We start from the raw sequence: 21,163 nt of genomic DNA, 5'->3' as shown, positions 1-21,163 counted from the left end.
AAATAAAATTCTTTATATATCATATCATCAAGTATGCTTATAGAAAATTTAATATTAAGTATACGCCAATATTTTTTATATTAATTAAAGATCAATGCCGCCAGCTCAACATGTTCGCCATCATGTTTATAATAAATCAAGCAATGATTACACTTTTCGATTTAAATAAATTCACAATATTTAATGCTGCAATTTGCAGCTTCTCACAAACTTTGAAGTGCTTTCTTTATAGACAGTTGGCTACATTTGCCGCAATGATTTTTGCCGCCTAAGTTGGCCATTGCTCAAGTGGCTTTTATACTTGGCCACAAGACACACAAACACACACATGCATATATATATATAACTATATATCAATGCGGCATACAGCGGCGTTTGCCAAATTCTCAAGTGCAGCTTGCACTTGACAAGATTTTTTATTTCGCTGCCGCCGCAAAAACTTTTTGCTTCATAAATTTCTACGCCACAGATTTTACACTCAATTGAATTTTTTTTGGGGTTTTTTCTTTCGTTTTTGATAATTTAGCACAAAATGATTGCTTTAAATATTTATGAATTTACAGCTGCAAGCAATTTGTTTATAGACTTTAGCATGCTTAACATTTCCTGACTACCTTTTAGTTTGTTTATAGCAAAATTGAATATAGTTTGGCTACGCTATAGACACACAATAGACTATTATAAACACAGTTCGATTCGTGCTAAGCAGATGCGAGCCAAGCTATTTATGATGGGCTATTAACGTTAGCAGTTTGGCCAAATGATGAGCTATGTGCATTTAAACTGTTGCTTCAAGTAATAATGGCTAACGCGACGTATGCGCAATGTATGTATATAAATATATGCGCCATTAATTTGCAAGTAATTAAAATGCCTTTGTCTAGCAGCAGCAAACTAAAACTGTTTCAACTACAACAAATAATTTGTTGCGCTTGCCAACAATTTAAATAAAAATTTGCGATTCGTCGCTGTGTCAATTGCGTCATGCTGCAATTTGGCCGCTAAAGCGAACTGTGCCAACTTTTCGAAACATAAATAAAAGTTATATAAAATGCGCTATATACGCATAGTATATGGTATATATATATAACAAGTCGTTCATCAGCAATTAATGCCAAAGTCAAATTGTAATTTTACGTATCGAGTTTAAAAATAATCATTTAATTAACAAACATAGTGAGAGAGCGAGAGCTTTGGTACAACGAGTCGGCTACTTAATGCTGCATGTGCTTTCAACCATTTGGCAGTAATTGCTCGCCAGAAAAATGTCATAATTAGCGACAAAATAAAATTGAAACTAAAAGCAAATGCTTGTATATAAAAGCCAAAGGCAGCAGCTTAAAACAATGACAGCAGCAAATAAATAAAATAAAATAAAAGCAAAACAAATAAAACAGAATCAGGCAATTAACTTTTTTTTATGCTGTGTAAAAGTAAATGCGGTGGTTAAAAGCAAGCAGCAAACAATTACAAAGCGGCTGCTTGCTTTGAATAAAGTTGAAATTAAAGCAAAGCAAAGTTAAAGTCTAAGCACGAAGCAAAGCAGTTTAAAAATTAAGCTGAAGCTTTAAAGCAGTGAAGCAATTAAACTTACTTTAGAGCCGTTAATCTATATTAAACTGCGCTATCGATAATATCGATAACACAGGCGGCTTATCAAGAATGTTAAGCATATTTAGTTAAAAGTTTGTTGTAACTTGCGCTTCGTTTAGAGCACATTATACTGTCATAGTTATTAAACTTTAAATGTTTTATGAGCTTGCGCTGATGTGCACTTGCTTAGCCTCCCCGAGGTGCACTTTAAGTGACTTGTTTCTAATGACATGTCCCATGCTGTGTGCAGTTAATTACCTAAGACCTGTCATTGCAGCTGAACGGAAGTGCATCAGTGAGGACAACGACAGCGACGAAAACGAGCACAAAATAAACAACATTTAACGCTACGTTATATTTATTAATAATTTTGCATACTCAGAGCGAAAGAGCGAGAGAGAGAGAGAGAGAGAGAGCGGCACATGCTTATGGCTATATAGCCGATATGTATATATATTTTTACACGTACTGTGGGCAGTGTATCCGTCTTTATTGTGACTCTGAGCTTTGCGGTTCGCTTTCATGTCCGGGACTAGACGACAAACGAGAACGAGAACGAGAACAGGCAAGAGGACGCAAATGTTGACGCAAATCGAATATGCCAACTGCTTGGACGGTTTGTTGCTCGTATCATAATTTCAGTTTGTTTTGCTATTGTTGTTGTTGTTGTCTAACTGACTGTCAACAGCAGCAACATAAGCATATATCTCAGCTGCATATGTCTGTACGTCTCTGACAGATTTAGATTGCTCTGCAGCAAACTCATAAAGTGCTTGCAAAGTCTTCAGGTGCAGCTGCAAATGAGCCATGCATTATTTGTGTCTAAACTAATTGCAATTTCTTTAGCTTGCCAACAAAAGTATTGTATGCATTTTCATATTTTTCGATGCACAAGTTTGACCTTGAAATTAATTGGTAAAATTGTAATTAATGTGTAAGCATTAAAACAAATTAAGACTTCAAAGCGTGCAAATATATTTTAGTTATTCTAATATTTATTATGTACAATTTACTTTTATTTACAACACAGCCAAGCTAAAGTTTATGCTGCCAATCAATTGACACGGTTTGAAATCTGTAGCATTCAAATATTTGTTATCAGCACCCGCTGTCTGCGTTGCGTTGAGCCCTCATCAAACAACTTACAAAGAGCAAAGAAAATAAATAAAAAGTCAGTTGCAGAATTTCAAAGTCTGGCTTAAAGTTGAAGACGTTGTGCTCAACTTTAAGCCAGTTGAGGCGGCAGAAAATTGCAGCTAAGTAAACTAGCGTATGCTCTAGAAAGTGTACAATCGATAGTATCGATAAATAACTTTAGCTAGCAATATAATTTGTTATTTATTTTTGCATAAAGATTTATTTTGCTTTATCTATAAGTGTATATAAGCAAATTGCTTAAAGCGTTTGCTACTTCCTTTCACTCTCTCTCTCTCTCACCCATTCCACTCCACTCCCAAACGACTTCAACTGTAACCTCTCTATATTGTGATTTGGACAACCTTATCGTTGAAACAGTTGGTCCCTTTTTCTTTGCTTGTTGTATTTTTATTTTATTTTTCGCTGCTGATTTTTGCATTTCATTGCTTGCCTTACTATTTGGCTCGCCTCGTAGCTGCCAAAAGGAAAAGAAATAAAAGCAAGCACCGCAAAAGAAAATGTCGCAAGGCTTTAACAATGTGACAAGCTAAGCACACACACGCTTACAAACACAAACAAACAAACACACACACACCATTACACACAGCTGTGCTTAGAGCTTACAAGAGAGTTTGCTACATTTTTATTTTTATTATTTTGCTTTAAACAGTAACAAATATTTGGCAATAATTTTTGCTTGTTGTTATTGTTACGTTTTTGGCGCGTTGAATAAAAAGCAAATAAATAAAAATACAAGCACACACACACACACATATATATACATGTATGTATGTTTGTATATTAATACAAAAGTAAAAGACGCGACAAAATAACAAAAGGCAACAAAGTTGTGCGCCAAGCACAAAAGTTTGCGTTCCCCCCTCGCTCCCCCCGGCGCAGGCACTCAGGCTATCTAATGTGCGCTCCCTACACTTTCCCCTCTCTCTCTCGCGCTCAGTCACAACGCTCAGTTCTTCACATCGCTTCATTCATTTACTTGTACGCCTGTTTGTCTGCCTGGGCTGCGTCGACGTCGACGTCGAACGTCGCAGCGCTTCCGACGCTGCTATTTTCTTACTGTATGCTGGCTGCTGCTGCTGCTGCTTCTTCTTTGCAGCGTTTTTATTGTTTTTCTCACTCGCAGTACGCCCACCAAGCAACGAACGCGTTCACCTTTTTTATGAATGAAAATTGTTGTGCTCGCGGCAATAACAACAACAACAACAACAATAATGATTTAAATGTCTGAACTGTGCGCAAATGGAAAATCATTTAAACGCTTAACAATAACAACAACCAGAGCGAGGTGCTGCTCAATTTTCGCTCAAGACAAAGCGTCAATTTGTGACGCGCACACACATCTCTGATCTTCTAACTCATTTACTCACAATGCCGCTTGTCGCGCTTGTTAGCAACAGACAATCTTTGTTGCACAAGTTGCACAAGAGCTTTTTGTTGCAAGCAACTGAAAGAGAGAGAGAGAGACAAGCGCTGCTTAATTAAAAGTTAAATGTGCTTGTTTGTAAGTTAATTAAATGCAATAACAACTAACAATACCGATGTAATTTATTTTCAACAATTGAAATGTGTGTGGGAGCTCACATTATTAGTTTGAAGCAATTTATGTGCATTGAAGTTTACAAGTAAATTAAATGGTTTTGTAATGAAAAAAACTAAAAATTATATAAAGTGTGAGCATAGCTTAACTTGTAGTTTTAGTAGTAAGTAACTTACAAAATATACAAAATATTTATATATTTAATGTAAGCAGCAAAAACAATGTACAAAATTAATAAAATATTTTTTATAGCCAGACACACATTAAATGTCTGTTGTTTATATTAAATAAAATATTGTTGTTGTTCTTTTATTTCAATTACCGCTCTAGCCAAATTTCTTAAATATATTTTAATATCTTCCACTTGCTTAACAATTTATTTAATTACGTATACGTAAATGTTGAACTTCAAGTTGTAAATTTATTAATAAGCTAAAACTTTTGTTAGTTGCTACATCAGATTTATTAAAAATTCTATTGTTTTGAGTTCAAACACGCAGCATTGCTCGTTTGTTTTTAGTTTCGCTTTAATTACCAAAGCATTGTTAATGAGTTTAGAGCTAAAGTCAAGTAAATGCTGCGTAAATTCAATTAATTAAAACAAATCAAAAGCCCACATAACCGCAGTTTTCTCAAAATGAGCAGCGCAATTTTCGGAGCCAGAGTTCAGTGTTTGTTTGCTTTTGTGGTTTCCCATTTCATTTCAGTTATAGCAGCAACAACAACAACACTAAGAGTAACAGAAGCTTTGGCTTTGTCTTCATTTGCTGCTGATAAGCCCACAAGCAAGTGGCCCGTACTCGCCTCTCTCTCTCTCTCTCCCTCTCTTTCACTCTCTTACTCTCTGTTGCACCCACGCTTTCACTTGCAACATGTTGGCTGCGAACTCTGCTGGGCTGGTTGGCAACTGTAGCGAGCGGCGTGCGCCTTTTGCTTTCAGTTTGTTGTCGTCGCTCATACGCAACGTTGGTCGTGCGGCACAGAAGTCTGAAGCACACACTGAGCTGCTGACTGAAATTTTTAGCACAGTTTGTTGTTGTTAAGCTAAACGCGTGCGTTACGTTTATGTGTGTGCCAGTGTGTGTTCGTGTGTGTGTGTGCTAGTGATTTGAAAAATTATCAACTGCATAGAATAGAAAATTTTTGAAAAGTATAAAAAAAAAAATTATGCACAGCCAGCGCGTAATTTGCCAATTGAGCGTATTTTTAAACGCATTTTTCTAATTTATAAAAAGCGCGCTGCAAAAATTGTGTTAATTCAAAATAACGCTGAGGCCAAAATAACAAACACATATCGCTTTGGCATTTGGTAAGCAAATTTTTCATATAATAATTTTATTCAAAAATGATATGACATTGATAAGTAGCTGCTGCTATCTGCTAACTAAGCAGTCGAGTGATAACTTGTGCGGCTTACTAAAAAGCATAAACACTTATCTTTGTCTATATAGAAATTGTTAAATAAAGTAAGTGCTCGTTTTTATTTTTATAATGCTGCATTGTTTGTTACACTTTGGCAAAGGTTACAAGTGAAATGAACTTTAAATGTTACAGTTTCAAATTGCAATTTGCAAGTTTATTTCGGGCGTTGGCCCACAAAGGCAGAAAAGGTAGCAAATTTTATTGCCAAAATGTAAATGCAGTCGAATTGACAGCAAATACTTATTCAGGACTATCAAACGTTAGATTATCTCTTAGCACACGTTTCAAGGCATAATTTAATTTGCTTAGAGACAAGCTGCAGATACTTTTGCCAGCTTACGAGGCTTAAGGTTAGCAGCGGCTTTTTATTGCTTATACGTTTTATTTATTTACTTTTACTTTTTTTTTTGGGTTGCTGTAAGTTTGCTGGAATTTTATTTATGCTGAGAATTTTGCTGCTTTATAGCTTTAAGCTATACAAATTACTTGAATTTTCTTGTTTGTATTAAAAGCTATTTATTTTTAATTCTTTAAGTTTGCTTAAGAAGTTTCTGTTTCATATTTTGGTAAATCTTTGTTTTTACACAAGTGTTTAATTTTATTAAGCAAAGTTTGTTTTACAATTACTTTTGTTGAACTCAGGCTAAGCAAATCATTTTTTAAAATTTAAAACAATACATATGAATTATATTTTGTAATATTTTATATATTTAATGTCGAAAATTATTACATAAAAGTATTTAAAATGAATTATGTTAATAATTTGAACAACATAAGTTGTCAATTATTAATTTAGCAGGCCAAAAAAGAAATGTTGCTCAATTTATAAATTATTTATGCGCCATTTAAAAATATATACATTCTTTTTTATGTGCATATGCTTTTATCGATTTATTAGCCATATCATAATAAAATCTGTTTGATTAAAAGCCAATTCGTTTGCAATATTTTTGTTCAACGCTTTTATATTTTAAACGGCCATATTTCAAGTGGAAATAATGCCTATGACTTTTATAACAATTTCATAAATTAGCTGCTAGTTAAACATGAATGTATTTGCAGTTGCAACAAATGTTATTTTGGCTTTGTTTTGATTCGATTCGATTCGATTGAGCTGATTATATCAAACGTCAGCAGTTGCAGCAATTGCATTTTGATTTACGCTTAATGATTTACGGCTATGCGCACAATGAAATGAAATGTGTTTAGCTTAATAAATTGCAAATTGCAGACTGCAGGTTGCTGCAGTTTTCGTTGTTTGGACAACTGTTTATTTATTTATTTATTTTGCAAGCGTTTAATTTTGTTTTAACAGTCAGTGTGCAGTTTATGGCCAAATTAAAGTCAAATGTCGCAGTAATTCATGCAGTTGCTGCTGCTGCTGCTTTCATCATAAAAAGTGAAATACACATAAATTCTGCTGAACACTGTTTAAAGTTAAGCCAAAGCCAAAGCGTGTTGATGATGGACACGACACTTTAGGCAGGCAACGATTTATGGCTTGGCTACTAAAAAAAAATCATCACACAGATGTGGGCGTATTGGCAAATGAGTTTCGATTATGCATAATCAAGTGCCTCTTGGCTATAAGTATATAAAATGGTGAGTGGGGGGTATGGAGGGGGGGCAATCTTTGTGTGCGCATGTGGAACAATTGACGTTGCACGTGTTTATCACATTTATCGAGGCAGAGCACTAACCCCCCAATTCATACTCAAGCTGTGCTCAAATAAATGGCCACTAATGTCACACTGATGAGTATTAATTGAATACAGCACACACACACACGCACGCACACACACACACGTACTTAGTTACTAATACCAAGTCAAAGTTATGGCTTTGGGGCTATAAATCTAACAAACACTCTGCTTAGGAATGCCAGCAGAGCTCTGGACGGACACACACACACACGCACACACATGGAAAAACTTGTACAAAAGACACATTGAAAAAAAAATGTTGAGGCTATTGTTGCTGCTGTTTACACTGCAAGAAATTAAGTAGCAGAGCTTAATCAGTTGAGCATAAAAATAAGCAAACTGCTCTTAAATCTTTAAGCTGCGTTGTTAACGAAAATATAAAAATAATCGTAGTCGCAATGTTTTCTATCAAAGCTATGAATTCTAAAATAAAAACTAAACTAATATACATATTTGTTAATTGTATATTTTTATTAAAACTTTTATTTTATACAAAACGTAATCAACGTATAAATTCTAAGCTTCTCACTTTTCATGCCACAAATCGTTGCAACCTTTAACATATATTTATTTATAATATAACAAATATTTTTACAGCTAGAGAGTAGCTAGCTATATGCAAACTGTATTTCCTTATTGCTGCAATTTCCTTGCTTCCCATTTCAATTTCCATATGCCGAGCCGAGTGTAAAATGCGGTTGTCGCTTTGCTGCTTTTTGGTTTCAGTGACTTGCACCTCATTTTTTCTCTTCCTCTCTCTCTCTCTCTTACACTCAGCTGTGTACATTGGGCTATTGTCCTTTGCGACTAGCAGTTACTTCAATTAAGCTGCAGGCAAATGCAAAGCTCCCACTCTGCTTGTTGCTTGTTGTGCTCAGCAATTTCTATGCGCCTCTTTTGCTGTGGCAAACAATTAGTGCAAGCGCATGCTACACACACACACACACACACACACAGACACATGTGTTATCTCTTGACTATATGTCACTGTTTAAACAGTTGGCGTCAAAATTATAATTAAAATGTGCATCAAAGTCATAACAGCAGCGCAGCCTGTTACAATTTCGCATTGTTGTTGCTTCTCTATCTCTCTCGCTCTCTCTTATACTGTCAGTTGTTATCTCGTTCACTCATTTTGGTGATTTATCGAGCCCAGTCACTTGACTTTTGTGTCCTTGCAACTTAATTGAATTTTTATTGCCAAGTTTGCATAATGTTTGGCTGACTAGCTGCTTCTGCTGCTGCTCATGCGGCGTATACGTAATGTTGGCTATATTACGCATACGCCGCGTCAGCTGTGTACAGTTTTTGCCAGCACGCGCAATTTTTTATGCAAAATGCATTTAAGCTGTGCAGCGAGATAAGCACTGAATTCTTACAAAAATAAAATGAAACATTAATTGATATATAAGAATTTGGTTTGAATTGTTAGTTAAAATTGGTGAGCTAAGCATTGAATTAAATTTATAAAATATGATAAAATAAATATATGCAGTTTATAAAATGATATATAATATTTCCTTAAAGTATTAAATACATTTGTGTAGTTGATCACTTGATTATAAACAGAAATAAATTTATCATTTTATAAAAATTGAATATCTAGTTAAAGTTAAAATAATTTAAAAATTCTGTAAAAATTTCTCTGATTTCGCTTTCAGCTTGCAACTGTTTTCTTGCTCTATTTGCAAATGGAAATTAGTTTTCCTCTACGTTGCTTTTTACTAATTAGTGCGCATTTAGCAGTTGTCTAGCTTTTCACAAACTGCAATTTCGATTTTCATTTTGCAGCTGCTGCGATTTTAGTGATAAGCAGTTGTAGACGTTGCCGTTGTTGTTGCTTTTATTTATACGCTTTTGTTATGGTTAGAGCGCAACGCTGTCAAACAGTCATTCATGCAGTCCAACAGTTCAAACGTCCGTCCGTTCAGCCCGTCAAGCAGTCAACTAGTCAAGCTGCCCCGCCGAGGGCATTTTCAAAATTGCATGCGTCAAGCTGATTTTTCATTCATTGCAGAGCTCACAGAAGCTTTTCGTTTTTTTTTTTTTTTTTGTTTTTGTCGTTTCTGCGATTGCATTTTTCATATGCACCATGCTCAACTCTCGACTTGTGACAGCAACACGCGAACCTAAACCTAAGCCACGCCCCCTACAAGCACCGCCCCCCAGAACAGCCAGCACATGTGTCAAAGTTCATTAGAAAAAAGATTTTGTTGTTGCCCTTCTCGGTTGACCAAAGGCAAGTATTTTTTTTTTTTCATATTTTTTGTTTACATATTTCTGCATTTATTAATAGAATTTTTGCAAAACATGCAAAGCGTGGGCACAACATATGAATTCTGTAAAAGGGCAATAGGCAAAACAATGAAAAAAATCTATGCTTGACATTTAGTGTGGGCATTTCAATTTGCAGAATGTGTTTGCTTTTTCAGCAGAATAGCAAAAAAAAAAAATAACAAAAATGACTAACAAAATATATTGAAGTTCATACCAATTTTGTAATAACAATAATAAGATACAATATAAATCTTTGCTGCAGACATTAGCAAAATAATTTTATACCAAATTATATTTATATTAATATTGGCTCAACTCGTAGTTGAATAAACTTTGAATATTGATTGGTACAAAATAAAAATTGTTTAAATGCAAATATGTTTTGGAAACTGCTTAAGAGTTAATAATAAAAATTAAACAGCTTGGAAACTGTTTAAAAATGAATATAAATAAATAAATTTAATCACATTTCCGCTCATATTTATTTGAATAAAAATTAATTCTTAGCTGAGCCAGCTGCACAAAGATATAGAATGACTGTATTTTTAAGTAATTATTTTAATTTAATATTTTGAAAAGAAATTCTATAGCAAGCAATGAAGAACTTACATTTTTAGCTATAATTGTGTTGAAATAATAATTTTTAATATATACGGCTTGCCATTGATTTGAATAATTTGTTGCTAGGCTAACGAAAATAAAAGCTGAGCTTAGTATTTCTCTAGCTATAAAATGTGCGCATCTTAAGCAACACTTTAGTCACACGCATTAATGTTAAGAGCACAATTAAATTGAAGCATCAACAAGCGCTCGATTTGTTACGACAATTACGACAGAGAGGGAGAGAGAGAGAGAGGAGCCATAAACATAAAAGCTGCTGAGCTCACAACAGTTAGGGCCCAATGTGCATATTAGCAATTTATATTGAACAAGCAGATGAAGCTAAATTGAACTCAACTGGCACACAGAATCAATAAAACTGTCACAGCCACTCACGTTCTGACCATATACATCATCCACTGATTTGTCAACAGGCAACACAACAAATAGAGCAGCGAGCCAACTGTTTATGGCCTGTTTAAGGTAACAGTTTATGAACTGCAAAGGTCAATTGAGAGAGAGCGAGCTCACAAGGCTTGTGTACTGATGTTTACATAGCCAGTTTGACCCAACTGCCAGCTGCAGTTTAGCCGTTGATCAAACTTGGCCAAGGAGTGGGTTAGGCAACGTGCGTGTGCGTGTGCGTGCGAGCGCTGAAGCGTGCCACTCTTTCCAGCTGAGTGATGAAAGCATTTAAGCATCCCCAACAACAGCAGGCAGCAGCAGCAGCAGCAGCTTATTGCCTAGCAGTGCTCAACACCCGCCCCCTGTTCAGCCAGACCACTTGCTAACTTACCACTTAGTTCTGCCTATACACTGAGCCATGCCTACTACGCCATGTGCGGCACGCTGACAACATCGTCATCCAAATGCTTGCCTATGAAGCTGACAGCCTGCTAAATGCACTGAGCGTAAAATTGATTATTCTATTTACATTGCGTATGAGCAATATTGATTTTATTATATGTCCATATAAAGCATACGCACTAACAAAAATCAAACATTAAATGTATATAAAATATTAATGGAATTTTATTTATTATATATTATTATATATACATATTTTAAATAATTAATTCAAAGCCATAATAAACTGATTCTAAAGTGAATATTAAATTATTGTTCCATAGGTAAACGCAATATAACAAACTCAAAATTGATAATTGCTTAATCTGCTTAATTTTTAGTTTTAGTAATATGTATATTATTTATTTATTTTACTTAGACAGTTAAATTGTTGCTAAGTTCTAAATACTTTGGAATTAAATTGAATTCTAAGTAAAGAGTGTCAATAGATTCATTTAATTAAGATAGCTCATATCAATATATCAAACAATATTGAAGCTTATAAATATATATATACTATAAGCTTCAATATTGTTTGTTAGCTTGATACAAACTATTTTAATTAAATGAATCTATTGACGCTCTTTACTTCGAATTAATTTTAACTTATTTTGTTGTGAACTTCTCGCTATCGATTAAAGCTTAAATTATATTAACAGAGCTGCCAAAGAAATTACTTGCGATTGTTTCTAACTCATTTGTAGTTAATGCAAATTATAGAATAACATTTAAGCAAATTTAGTATCGCTGGCATTTTCTCTCAGTGCAAGTTTGGCTTTAACCAGTGCCAGGCAGGCAGTCAGCCAACCAGATGAGGACATTGAGACATGAAGTTATGTAGAGCCGAACACACACACACACACACACACACACACTGACGCTTTTGGTAGTTGTCGACAACTGGCGCTGGCAGCTACACCTGCGGTCCAAGCAGCTGAGGTAGGAGGTGTGAAGCTTGCTGCTGACTATTTATAGACTGACATGGTGTCCAGCATGAGCAGCAGCATATATAAAAAAAAAAATATATATATATAGAGAGACAGCGGGAGACTGCCAAAGGATAACGATGTCAGTAACAAAGCTGTAGCTGTATGATGTCCACAAATTATGACTGTGTGTGTGTGTGAGTCTCGAGTTTATTGCGCCAACAATTTACTTGTTTACTTATTTATTTGCTTTGCAACGTAATGTGGCAACAGAACGAACATTTGCTCGTTTTGCTTTTGCATTTGGCGTATTTATGAGTTTTTGTTATTTATTTATTAAATTAATGCCTGGCGCGGCTGAAATATCACATTAATTGGCTTAGCACATGAAAGCGGCTTAACAAAAAAAAAATAATAATAATCATTGCCTGGCGCTGTGCGCTAATTCAAAGTCATTTATTTATTTGCCTGCCTGGCGCCTCATTTGATTTTATATTTCAAGCGAGCGACTCTGCACAGCAAACTAAGCAAAAGGACTTAAAGTTTAAATGTAAAAGCAGCGTTTGCGTACAGAGTGCTGCGATGTCGGCTATGCTTTATTTTGTTTATACTTTCATTTGTGTGTGTGTGTTGGCCTTATGTTAATGCTGCTGTTGCTAACGAGATCCTGTTACGTTGTTATGCTTAGCCAGGCGTTGAGACGCCTTTGCTGCTCGCTTGACTGCAAATTACTGTTATTTTGAAATTATGTAGCGCGTACTACGATGATTGAGAATGCGCGAATGACTGTTGAGAAATTGTTTGAAGTAAAAGTTTGAGATTTGTTAGCGCAAGTCAAAGCATAAAAAAGAAAATTTAGTAAATAATAATTAATATAATATGGGCAGCAAATTATACATAAACTTATACATAAAATAAATCAAAATCTTGCGTTTAAGATGTGCCTAATTTTAAGCTTAAATTGATTGCAACTTTTTATTTTAGCTCGCTTGAGTGCCAAAACTTTTTTTTCAAACATAAACTTGGCGTGTTGCTTTTAATTAAAATAATATTGCTTAACACATTTAAGTCTGGCAAAGTCTATATATAAAATATATTTAATATAATTTATATTGCTATATTTATTTTGCTAAGAGTGTCGACTTTTGCAGCTTTTGGCCAAAAGGTCAGTTGACTTTTGCTCATGTGCGTACCAACAGCTTTGTTCTCATTTTTTTTTTTGATTTTTTGACACAGCGGGAACTTTTTGGCTTCAAAGTAATCACGCCCAACGGCATGTACGCCACACCTACAACCACCCCACCCAGCAAGCCACCCCCTCAACTGTCTCCCGCGGCTCAACAGCTTAACAGCTTGGCAAGTTGGCGACTTTAAGCTATTACGACACAAAATGTTTTTACATATTCGCCTTTTTGCAATTTTACGCATACCAAAAAATGTAAAAAGCAAAATGAATGAAGACGAATAGCAGTTGCGCTAACTACGGCCTGTAAGCATACATTTTGCACTGACTGTGCGGCATAACCCATTGGGGTCGTTAAGCGACCAAACTGAAGATGTTTCTAGGCTTGGTAACTTTGCTGCTGGGAATTTGTTGTGGCAACAGCCATGTGTGTGTGGGCGTGGCTTGCATATGTAAATTAAATTTAAACAGTTTTTTATGCGACGTGACTTAAATATTTTTAGCACAAAATATGTGCAGAAGCTTGAATTTTGTGGGCTAAAAATAAATTACGAGGCATTTGCGTAGGCTTAGGCATTTCTAAATTAGTTTAATAATAAAAAACAAGAAATAAAAAACAAGCAATGAGTAAATAATTTAGTAACATTTTTGTATACATGCTATATAATATTAATGCTACATTTTTAAAGCATAAAAGTGCATACAGTGTATTTTAATTAAAATTGAATTTTAAACATTTCTAGCTTAAGAATTTAAATAAAAGTTCCTAACATTTTACGCGCATAATGAAATAATTTTGCAACAAAGCTACAAATTTGCTAATACAAATTAGTTTAAATAAAATAATTTATTTATAAAATAATTGACTGCAGCATTTAAAGTCTTGAAATGACTGCCAGCAATATAAATATTTAAATGCCACACATGCCGCAAAACTGTCAACTCCTATGCATTTAGCAATCAAATATAAACTATAGAAATGTATAAAAAAAAATATTTAGTTGTGTGTCAGCAGCAAATGTGAGCCGAACACACAATGCGCGTTGCCAAATCAATAAAAATACATTTGAGGCAATAAATTGATACACACAAAATCACACACACACACACACAAAAACTATATAGAATGTTATAATATACAAATGATGTGTGGTTAGGTGACTAGAAGACACAAGCAGTAGACACAGGTGTGCAAAGAGTTTTTGGTTTAAGTGGCAGACAATAAAATGTGGCAAGAACTCCTTGAACTTTAGCTTGAATGTCAACGCAGCAAGTTCGCTAACCCTAAAGAGCAAACGAAGAGCGCCGCAAGAGAGCGAAAGAGAGAGAGAGAGCGTATAAGTGTGTGGCAGCTTCCATAAAATACGTTTATTGTTGCACTTGCTGCATGTGACAGCGAGCCAATAAAAATGGCACTTGGCGAGCACTTCCGGTTGACCGGAAATGCCAATGCCACACAGCCACAGCTCAGGCCACAACGCACGCTGCCGCTGCCGTTTCATAAATAATTAATTTATTATATATGCCGCCTGTATATGTTTTTACTCGCTCTCTCAAACGTACTTGAGCCATTCGTCAAGTATGAAATGAAATTGGTTTTCAGTTTTTCGCTTATTACAGGCTGTGCCTCAAAAATTTTTGCAGCAGCTGCAACATAAAATCAGCAAACGCGTGTGAATGACACACACACACACACACACGCACATCTATTATTTATACAAAATGTGTGCTGTGTGCTGCAGTCGAAAAGTTCAGTTCCAATCAACTTTATGTACGACGCTGCTGCTGCGTAAATGTTTAGTAAACAGTAAACAAATTGCCCATGAAACAAAAACACACACACACACACACAGCCATAACATAGACATATCTATAACAGATATATATATTTCACATTCTAGCTAGACAGTTGCTTAGTTGCTCATAAATTTGTTGCTCATAAAAAATCATAGACGCTTTGAAATATATAAAAACTCATTCAATGAACACTTTTATACATTTTTTATGCCACATTACGCATACGCCGCGTCTGCCTGAGGCCATTATATAAACGTTGCTTAGTTGCCAAGTTCTGGGCAAATTATTATTTAATTACGCTTAATGCAGTTGTAAAAATTTTTGCTTTAATTTGCTGCGCGCAATTTACATTAATTTATGCTCTGTTCATTTTTGATTTTTAGAGACAGTGAGCAGTGCATAAAAATGACAAAAAAGCAAGCTAATAAATTAAAAAAAATATTAAATTGCCAAATAAAATATATAAATTATAATATTTACTTACGTTAGTTGCTCCACTGTGCTGCTTAGCGTGTCTGCACTGTACCAATTTTGAACTTTTGCAAGTGTCACTGCTGGCAGCGCTTGGCTCTGCGCATAATTGAGTTAAATTTTATTATCCGTCCAATGTCATTAGCATAACTCTTTGCAAAACAGATACGCAGCAGGCTTTAGTTTGCCAACAAAGCCAGCGACTATAAAGCCTTGTGCGTATGTATGTGTGTGTGTGTGTGTGTGTAAGTTGCTGATGACTTCAAGGTTAACAGCGCAGCAGCAAAAAAGGCAAAGCTGAACGAATTTCAGGACACTGAGAGTAATAAATAATGAATTGTTAGAGTTTATGCGAGCAATGAGCAAAAGCAAAGCTAAAGCAAAGCATATGTATATATATACATATATATATGTGTGTGTGTGTGTGTGTGTGTGTGTGTGTGTGTGTAAGCCATATAAGTTTGCGTGCTGCGGCATCGTTGACACGGAACAGACCGCCATGTCGGCTGTGGCAAGAAGAAGCAGAAGAAGAAGAACTTTTGGGCCACATTGCGTCGCCTTCACGCACGTCCCTCACGCTCTCGCCTCGTTGTTCTTGCTTAGCAAGTTTTATTTGTGGGCGTGGCTGCAGCTGTAGCTTTTTTTTTTTTTGGGGTCTGCTCAAATTTCAAGTTGAATTGAATTGAGTTTTGTGTCAACGAAAGACAAAAAGAAATAACTTTAAATTTACAATCAACTTGGCATTGTACTTGCAAATTGACTTAATGTTTGCTTTTAACAAGGTGCCAAAATAGTTGGCCAACTTTGCTGGCAAGGATTTAACTTGTTTGTTAGCCAACTTGCTGTGGCCTGCTCAATATTCATGTTTCATTCAAAATGCAAATACACACAAGCCTATGGAACAAAACTTTGCAGCTCAAGTTTGAGTGCTACTGGTCACTGAGCTCGCATTATTAATGTTTGATCAAGTGCGCATTATGGCTAATTGAAAACAACAACAGTATCAATTACTTATTATTGTTGTTGCCAAGGGCAATAAACAGCTTGTGGTTTATTGAACTTGCAACGACAAACAATGTCATAGAGATTTAAGTTAAATGCAAGCTTATAGCAAAGATTTAAATTATAAATACATTTTAATTTGTAGCAATATAGGTTACAATATTGGCTTAAATATACACTAAGTGCTTTGCTATATTTATAACAATTTCAAAGCAAAGCTCTGCTCTTTAAAATTTATCGCTTTTGTATCAATTACCAGCGCTAAGAGCCAACTTGAATATAATGCAAAAGTTCCAAGGCAAAAGTTTGAATGTCTGGGCTGCTAATCTAGTTAATATTAGCCTGCAGCCCTGCAAGAGCTAATTGAGCGCAGCAATAGCCACTGGGGGTTGCTCTTAGTCGTCGCAGCTGTAATGTAATTATGATAAATGAGACTTGGCGCGCCGTCAGCATTTACACAGCTTCATCAATTGTTCTTATATTGAGTTCATTGCTACAGCTTCCGTTTTAAATGGAAGCACACACACACACATGCATACACGCACATTTAGTAGAATTTTAATTCCACACACTTTGATTATACATTCCAATTGCAGACACACACACACACGTGTGCAGGTGTCAATGGTCAGTGCTGAGTAAAAACAAACAAAACACTTTCTCTCCCACACTTTAAGCAGCATTTTATCAGCGCTACTCTTTGCCTACTTGTTGTTGTTTATTTTTGCTTTACACCCACACACACGCACTTCGCTTTTACTCATACATACCAGTGCAATAAAAATTTGCGTTATGAGCTGTAAAATTTCTTAATTTTGATGAATTTATATGAGACCGACAACAACAACAAGAATAATAATCATAAAATCTGCTGCTCAAAGGCCAACCAAGCCGTAACCCCATATGCAAATGCTCTCTGTCTGCTTTACATATTCACAACTGTGTGAGTGTGTGTGTGTGTGTGTACATAAAATTTAATATGCTTGCTTTTTAAAATGTAATTAGCTGTCAGAGCTTTTGTGCAAGTTGATTTTATTCACATATTTATTATAAAACCAGTTACATTATTAATTTTACTCACGCGCAGTCATGCACTAAACATAAAACGTTGTACTTGCGTTAAAGAAATCACGTAAACTAATTGGTTTTGTACCAGTGTAGCTGAGAGTAATAATAAAGAGAGCGGCAGAGTGCGTTGGATTCAGCTTACGTTTAGTGCAGGCAAATGCGTGCTCAGCTGATAAAGAGAGCGCGAGTGTGAGAGCTCCAACTCCAGCTGCGTCAACATAACGGTTGATCTCAGTTTGCTGAATTGGTTGGCCGTTAAATTTGAATTTGTTTGATATGCATTAGCAAAAGAAGAAGCACATATATTTACACTTGCAGTCTTTAAGCGAATTTTTATTTAATCTAAACACATTGTATTGTTTATGTCTTCACAAGCGCATTTAAGCGGCTATAAAAATATTGTTATACATAATTCTTTTATAGCGCTGCTAATGATTAGCCAAAAATTCTTTATTTTTGTTGTTTTTTAAGGCGTATTATAGTTGTCTCACACAATTTGCATACGCAAAGTCATTAAAAATTTATAATTGCAAAATAATGGGCCACGGCGGCGATGGCAAACTTTTTGCCTTGGCGGTTAATTTGAAAAGTTAATGCCACAAAGTTGAGCCAGCTGGCCGCACTTGATGCCATTTAACAATAATTTTTACATGTTTTTTCTCTTTTTGTCTTTGCAGGCATAAAGTAACTGAGAAAACAAAGTGAGCATTAAACTAAAAATAAAATGTCAGCAGCGCTAGTACAAAAATCAAACAGAGAAACGAGAACGAAACTGAAAGGCAACTTACAACAGCAAACTGAGACGACAGAAGAAGAGGGCGTGGCACAATTGGCGAGCATATCGCTGCTGCTGCAATACGATATTGAGGCACTAATGGAGAGCAGCAGCAACAACAACGACGACGACAGCCAAGTCAAGGATATGGACAACAATTTGGCGCAGAATGTGGAGCTCGAAGTGGAGCGAATAGTGGCAGGCAAGACGTGTGCGCTGCCGCAATCCTTTATGCCGCCCACGCCGCCAGCCACGCCCAATTTGCAGAACACAGCGCAGAAACGTTGGCGCATACTGGCCAAAGTGCTGCGCAAGGATTCCGAGGAGACAGTGAGCAGCTCCAGCGATGAGTTCAGCGATGAGCAAACTGCGTCCGTGCGTCGCTTCAAAAGTTTCGATCTGCTGCGCCAGGACAGCTTCGAGGATCATGTGAGCTTGAAGTGCTTGGGCAAGACGGAGAACTGGTACAAGTATCGCATGCAGCTGGAGCAGGAGTATTCGGTGAATATACATCACATGGAGCGCCAGCTAACTGCCAACGATCTCATGGGCTTCAACAATACGGGCAACATATGCGTCTGGCCATCGGAGGAGGCGCTCACAGCGCTCGTGCTGTCCGATCTGAGCAGCTATCGCGGCAAATGGATACTGGAGCTGGGTGGTGGCTTCACCTGCCTGGCGGGACTTATGCTGGCCAAGTATGCCAAACCGTATGCTGTGCATCTAACCGATGGCAATGAGATTAGCGTGGAGAATGTGCGCAAGACCGTTTGCCTCAACGAGCTGAGCTGCTACACCAAATGCTCCGTGCTCAAGTGGCAAGAGGCAGCCGCTCGCCAGCCCACAGAGCAGGCCAAGTTTGAGTTCATACTCTGCGCCGACTGCTTGTTCTTTGATGAGGCGCGCTCCGCTTTGGTGGATACCATTTGGTATTATTTGGCGCCCAAGGGTGTGGCGCTCATTATGGCGCCAAGACGTGGTCGCACTTTGAATGTATTTCGCGATGAGTGTGTGGCACGTGGATTTTGCGTGGAGCTTGCCACGCGCTATAATGAAACCATTTGGCAGCGTCATCTGCAGCTGAAGGCCGACTCGGCGCTCTATGATGAGGATCTGCATTATCCGCTGCTGCTGCAGCTGTGCAAAACGCATAGCTAGAGTTGAAGCTCGGTTGGGGGGGTGGGGTACACGGGTTTACCAGGCAGTAGTTTCAATTAACATTTAGTCGAATGTTTATTTCTTAGTTCGTAGCAAGCAAATTCCAATTTACACCTAAACGAAACACACACAACAACAACAAATTCCTCCCTTAAATTTAGCTGCGCATAAATTTGTTTAACAACAAAATGTAGCTGCATGTGCAATAAATTTTGTAAATAATTTTAAGTTTTATGCCTGCTGAATTAAAAATTTTCAAATATTTTTTGAGTATGCAATACGCAATGCTCACAATTTTATTAAACAATATGTATTAATTATATTGCACCAACAACTACAAATTGTAGCATAATTAACTGTTGAACAATTCCTTATTGTTATGTCAATTTGTTATATGTATGTGTTAAATTCCACAATTATTATATTTTTTTGTAACAAAAAAAAAAATACTCACTAGCTCACTATTGAATTAATTGTTATTACACACACACACATACACACAAACCACAAACGTACACACAAGTATTATTTAGCATAACTTTAGGCAGCTTTTTGTTTACCAAACCAAAGCGTAAACAATTCCCTTAAAACTTATATTTATATTAGTAAATAGAGTTAAACGTTTGCCAGCGCTCGACCAATTAAATTATAGTTAAACTAAAGTTAGTTTATATAATTATATAGAGAGCATGTGTTAATGGTTATATAATGATGATGATGAAGATTAGGCAGAGATAAAAACCAAATACAAATACAGTATCAAATGTCACAAAACAATTCTCCATGTGTGTGTTTTACTGCTAATGAAGCAAAAATTGAAAGCAAAAAATGATGTCAAAGGTAATTATGTGTAAGTATATATGTGTGTGTTTAGTATGTGCTCTAGTATTAGTGCGTGGCTTAAAGCGTATTAAGCTTTTTATATATGACGCTGCCTAGGTAATTAGTTTAATTGTGCTGGCGCACATACTGCGGACAGGCGGCAAGGACATTATCCGCAGTTGGAGCACAGTTAAGTGTTATGTGCGCCTTAAACGAACATTAACGTTGCCGTGTGTGCTCGGCAATCAATTTGCAGCGCCTGCAAATGAAAGCTGAGAAAGGTTGATACATTTTAAAAACGCCAGCTTAATTAAATTAAAATTGAAAAATCATTATTTAGGTCAAATGGCAATTAAATGCAATAAGCTTAATACAAATGTTACAAGTGTAATTAGTAATATGAACAAAAGCATATTTAATTATTCATGGCAATTGAATTAAATCAGTGCCTAAGCATAGCTAAATTAATTACAATTCAAATTAAAACTTTTAAAATTGCTTAAGCAGAAAAAATACTAAAAAGAAACAATTAAAAGTACGCCAACTATAATAATTTAATTCAAATTAAAATATGTGCATTTATAATGCAAAGAGTTTTGATGCAAGGGCATCAATTAAATTAAAATAGAAAATCATTGGCAAAAGAAAATTTACTACAATTGAGTAGCAAGAATGTTAAAAATTAAACTAATATTTAATACTACTAAAATAAAACAATAAGTAATACACATAAGTCTGGAGTTATGCAATTTAATTAAATTAAATTATAACTTGGCAATGATTTAACAGAATATGCAAAACTTGCCAAACAATTCCAGCTTGAAC

At 35.8% G+C, this 21,163-nt stretch overlaps 1 protein-coding gene across 1 annotated transcript; it reads left to right on the top strand.

The window, feature by feature from the left end:
• The first annotated feature begins 5,231 nt into the window (after nt 1-5,231).
• On the top strand, nt 5,232-19,709 carry LOC108594243 (calmodulin-lysine N-methyltransferase). Its single transcript, XM_017979357.2, has 2 exons — nt 5,232-5,597; nt 18,261-19,709. The coding sequence occupies exon 2, from the start codon at nt 18,308-18,310 to the stop codon at nt 19,514-19,516; it is 1,209 nt and encodes a 402-aa protein (XP_017834846.1). The 5' UTR covers nt 5,232-5,597; nt 18,261-18,307; the 3' UTR covers nt 19,517-19,709.
• The last annotated feature ends 1,454 nt before the right edge of the window (nt 19,710-21,163 follow it).

Source organism: Drosophila busckii, chromosome 2L (genome assembly GCF_011750605.1).
Source record: "Drosophila busckii strain San Diego stock center, stock number 13000-0081.31 chromosome 2L, ASM1175060v1, whole genome shotgun sequence".
Taxonomy (NCBI): Eukaryota; Metazoa; Arthropoda; class Insecta; order Diptera; family Drosophilidae; genus Drosophila; species Drosophila busckii.
Note: the sequence above shows the minus strand (reverse complement) of the source record. Positions and strands in the feature narration are given on the sequence as shown.

Coding starts and splice junctions, on each gene's coding strand:
- LOC108594243 (XM_017979357.2), top strand. CDS start 18,308: ATGTCAGCAGCGCTAGTACAAAAATCAAACAGAGAAACGAGAACGAAA.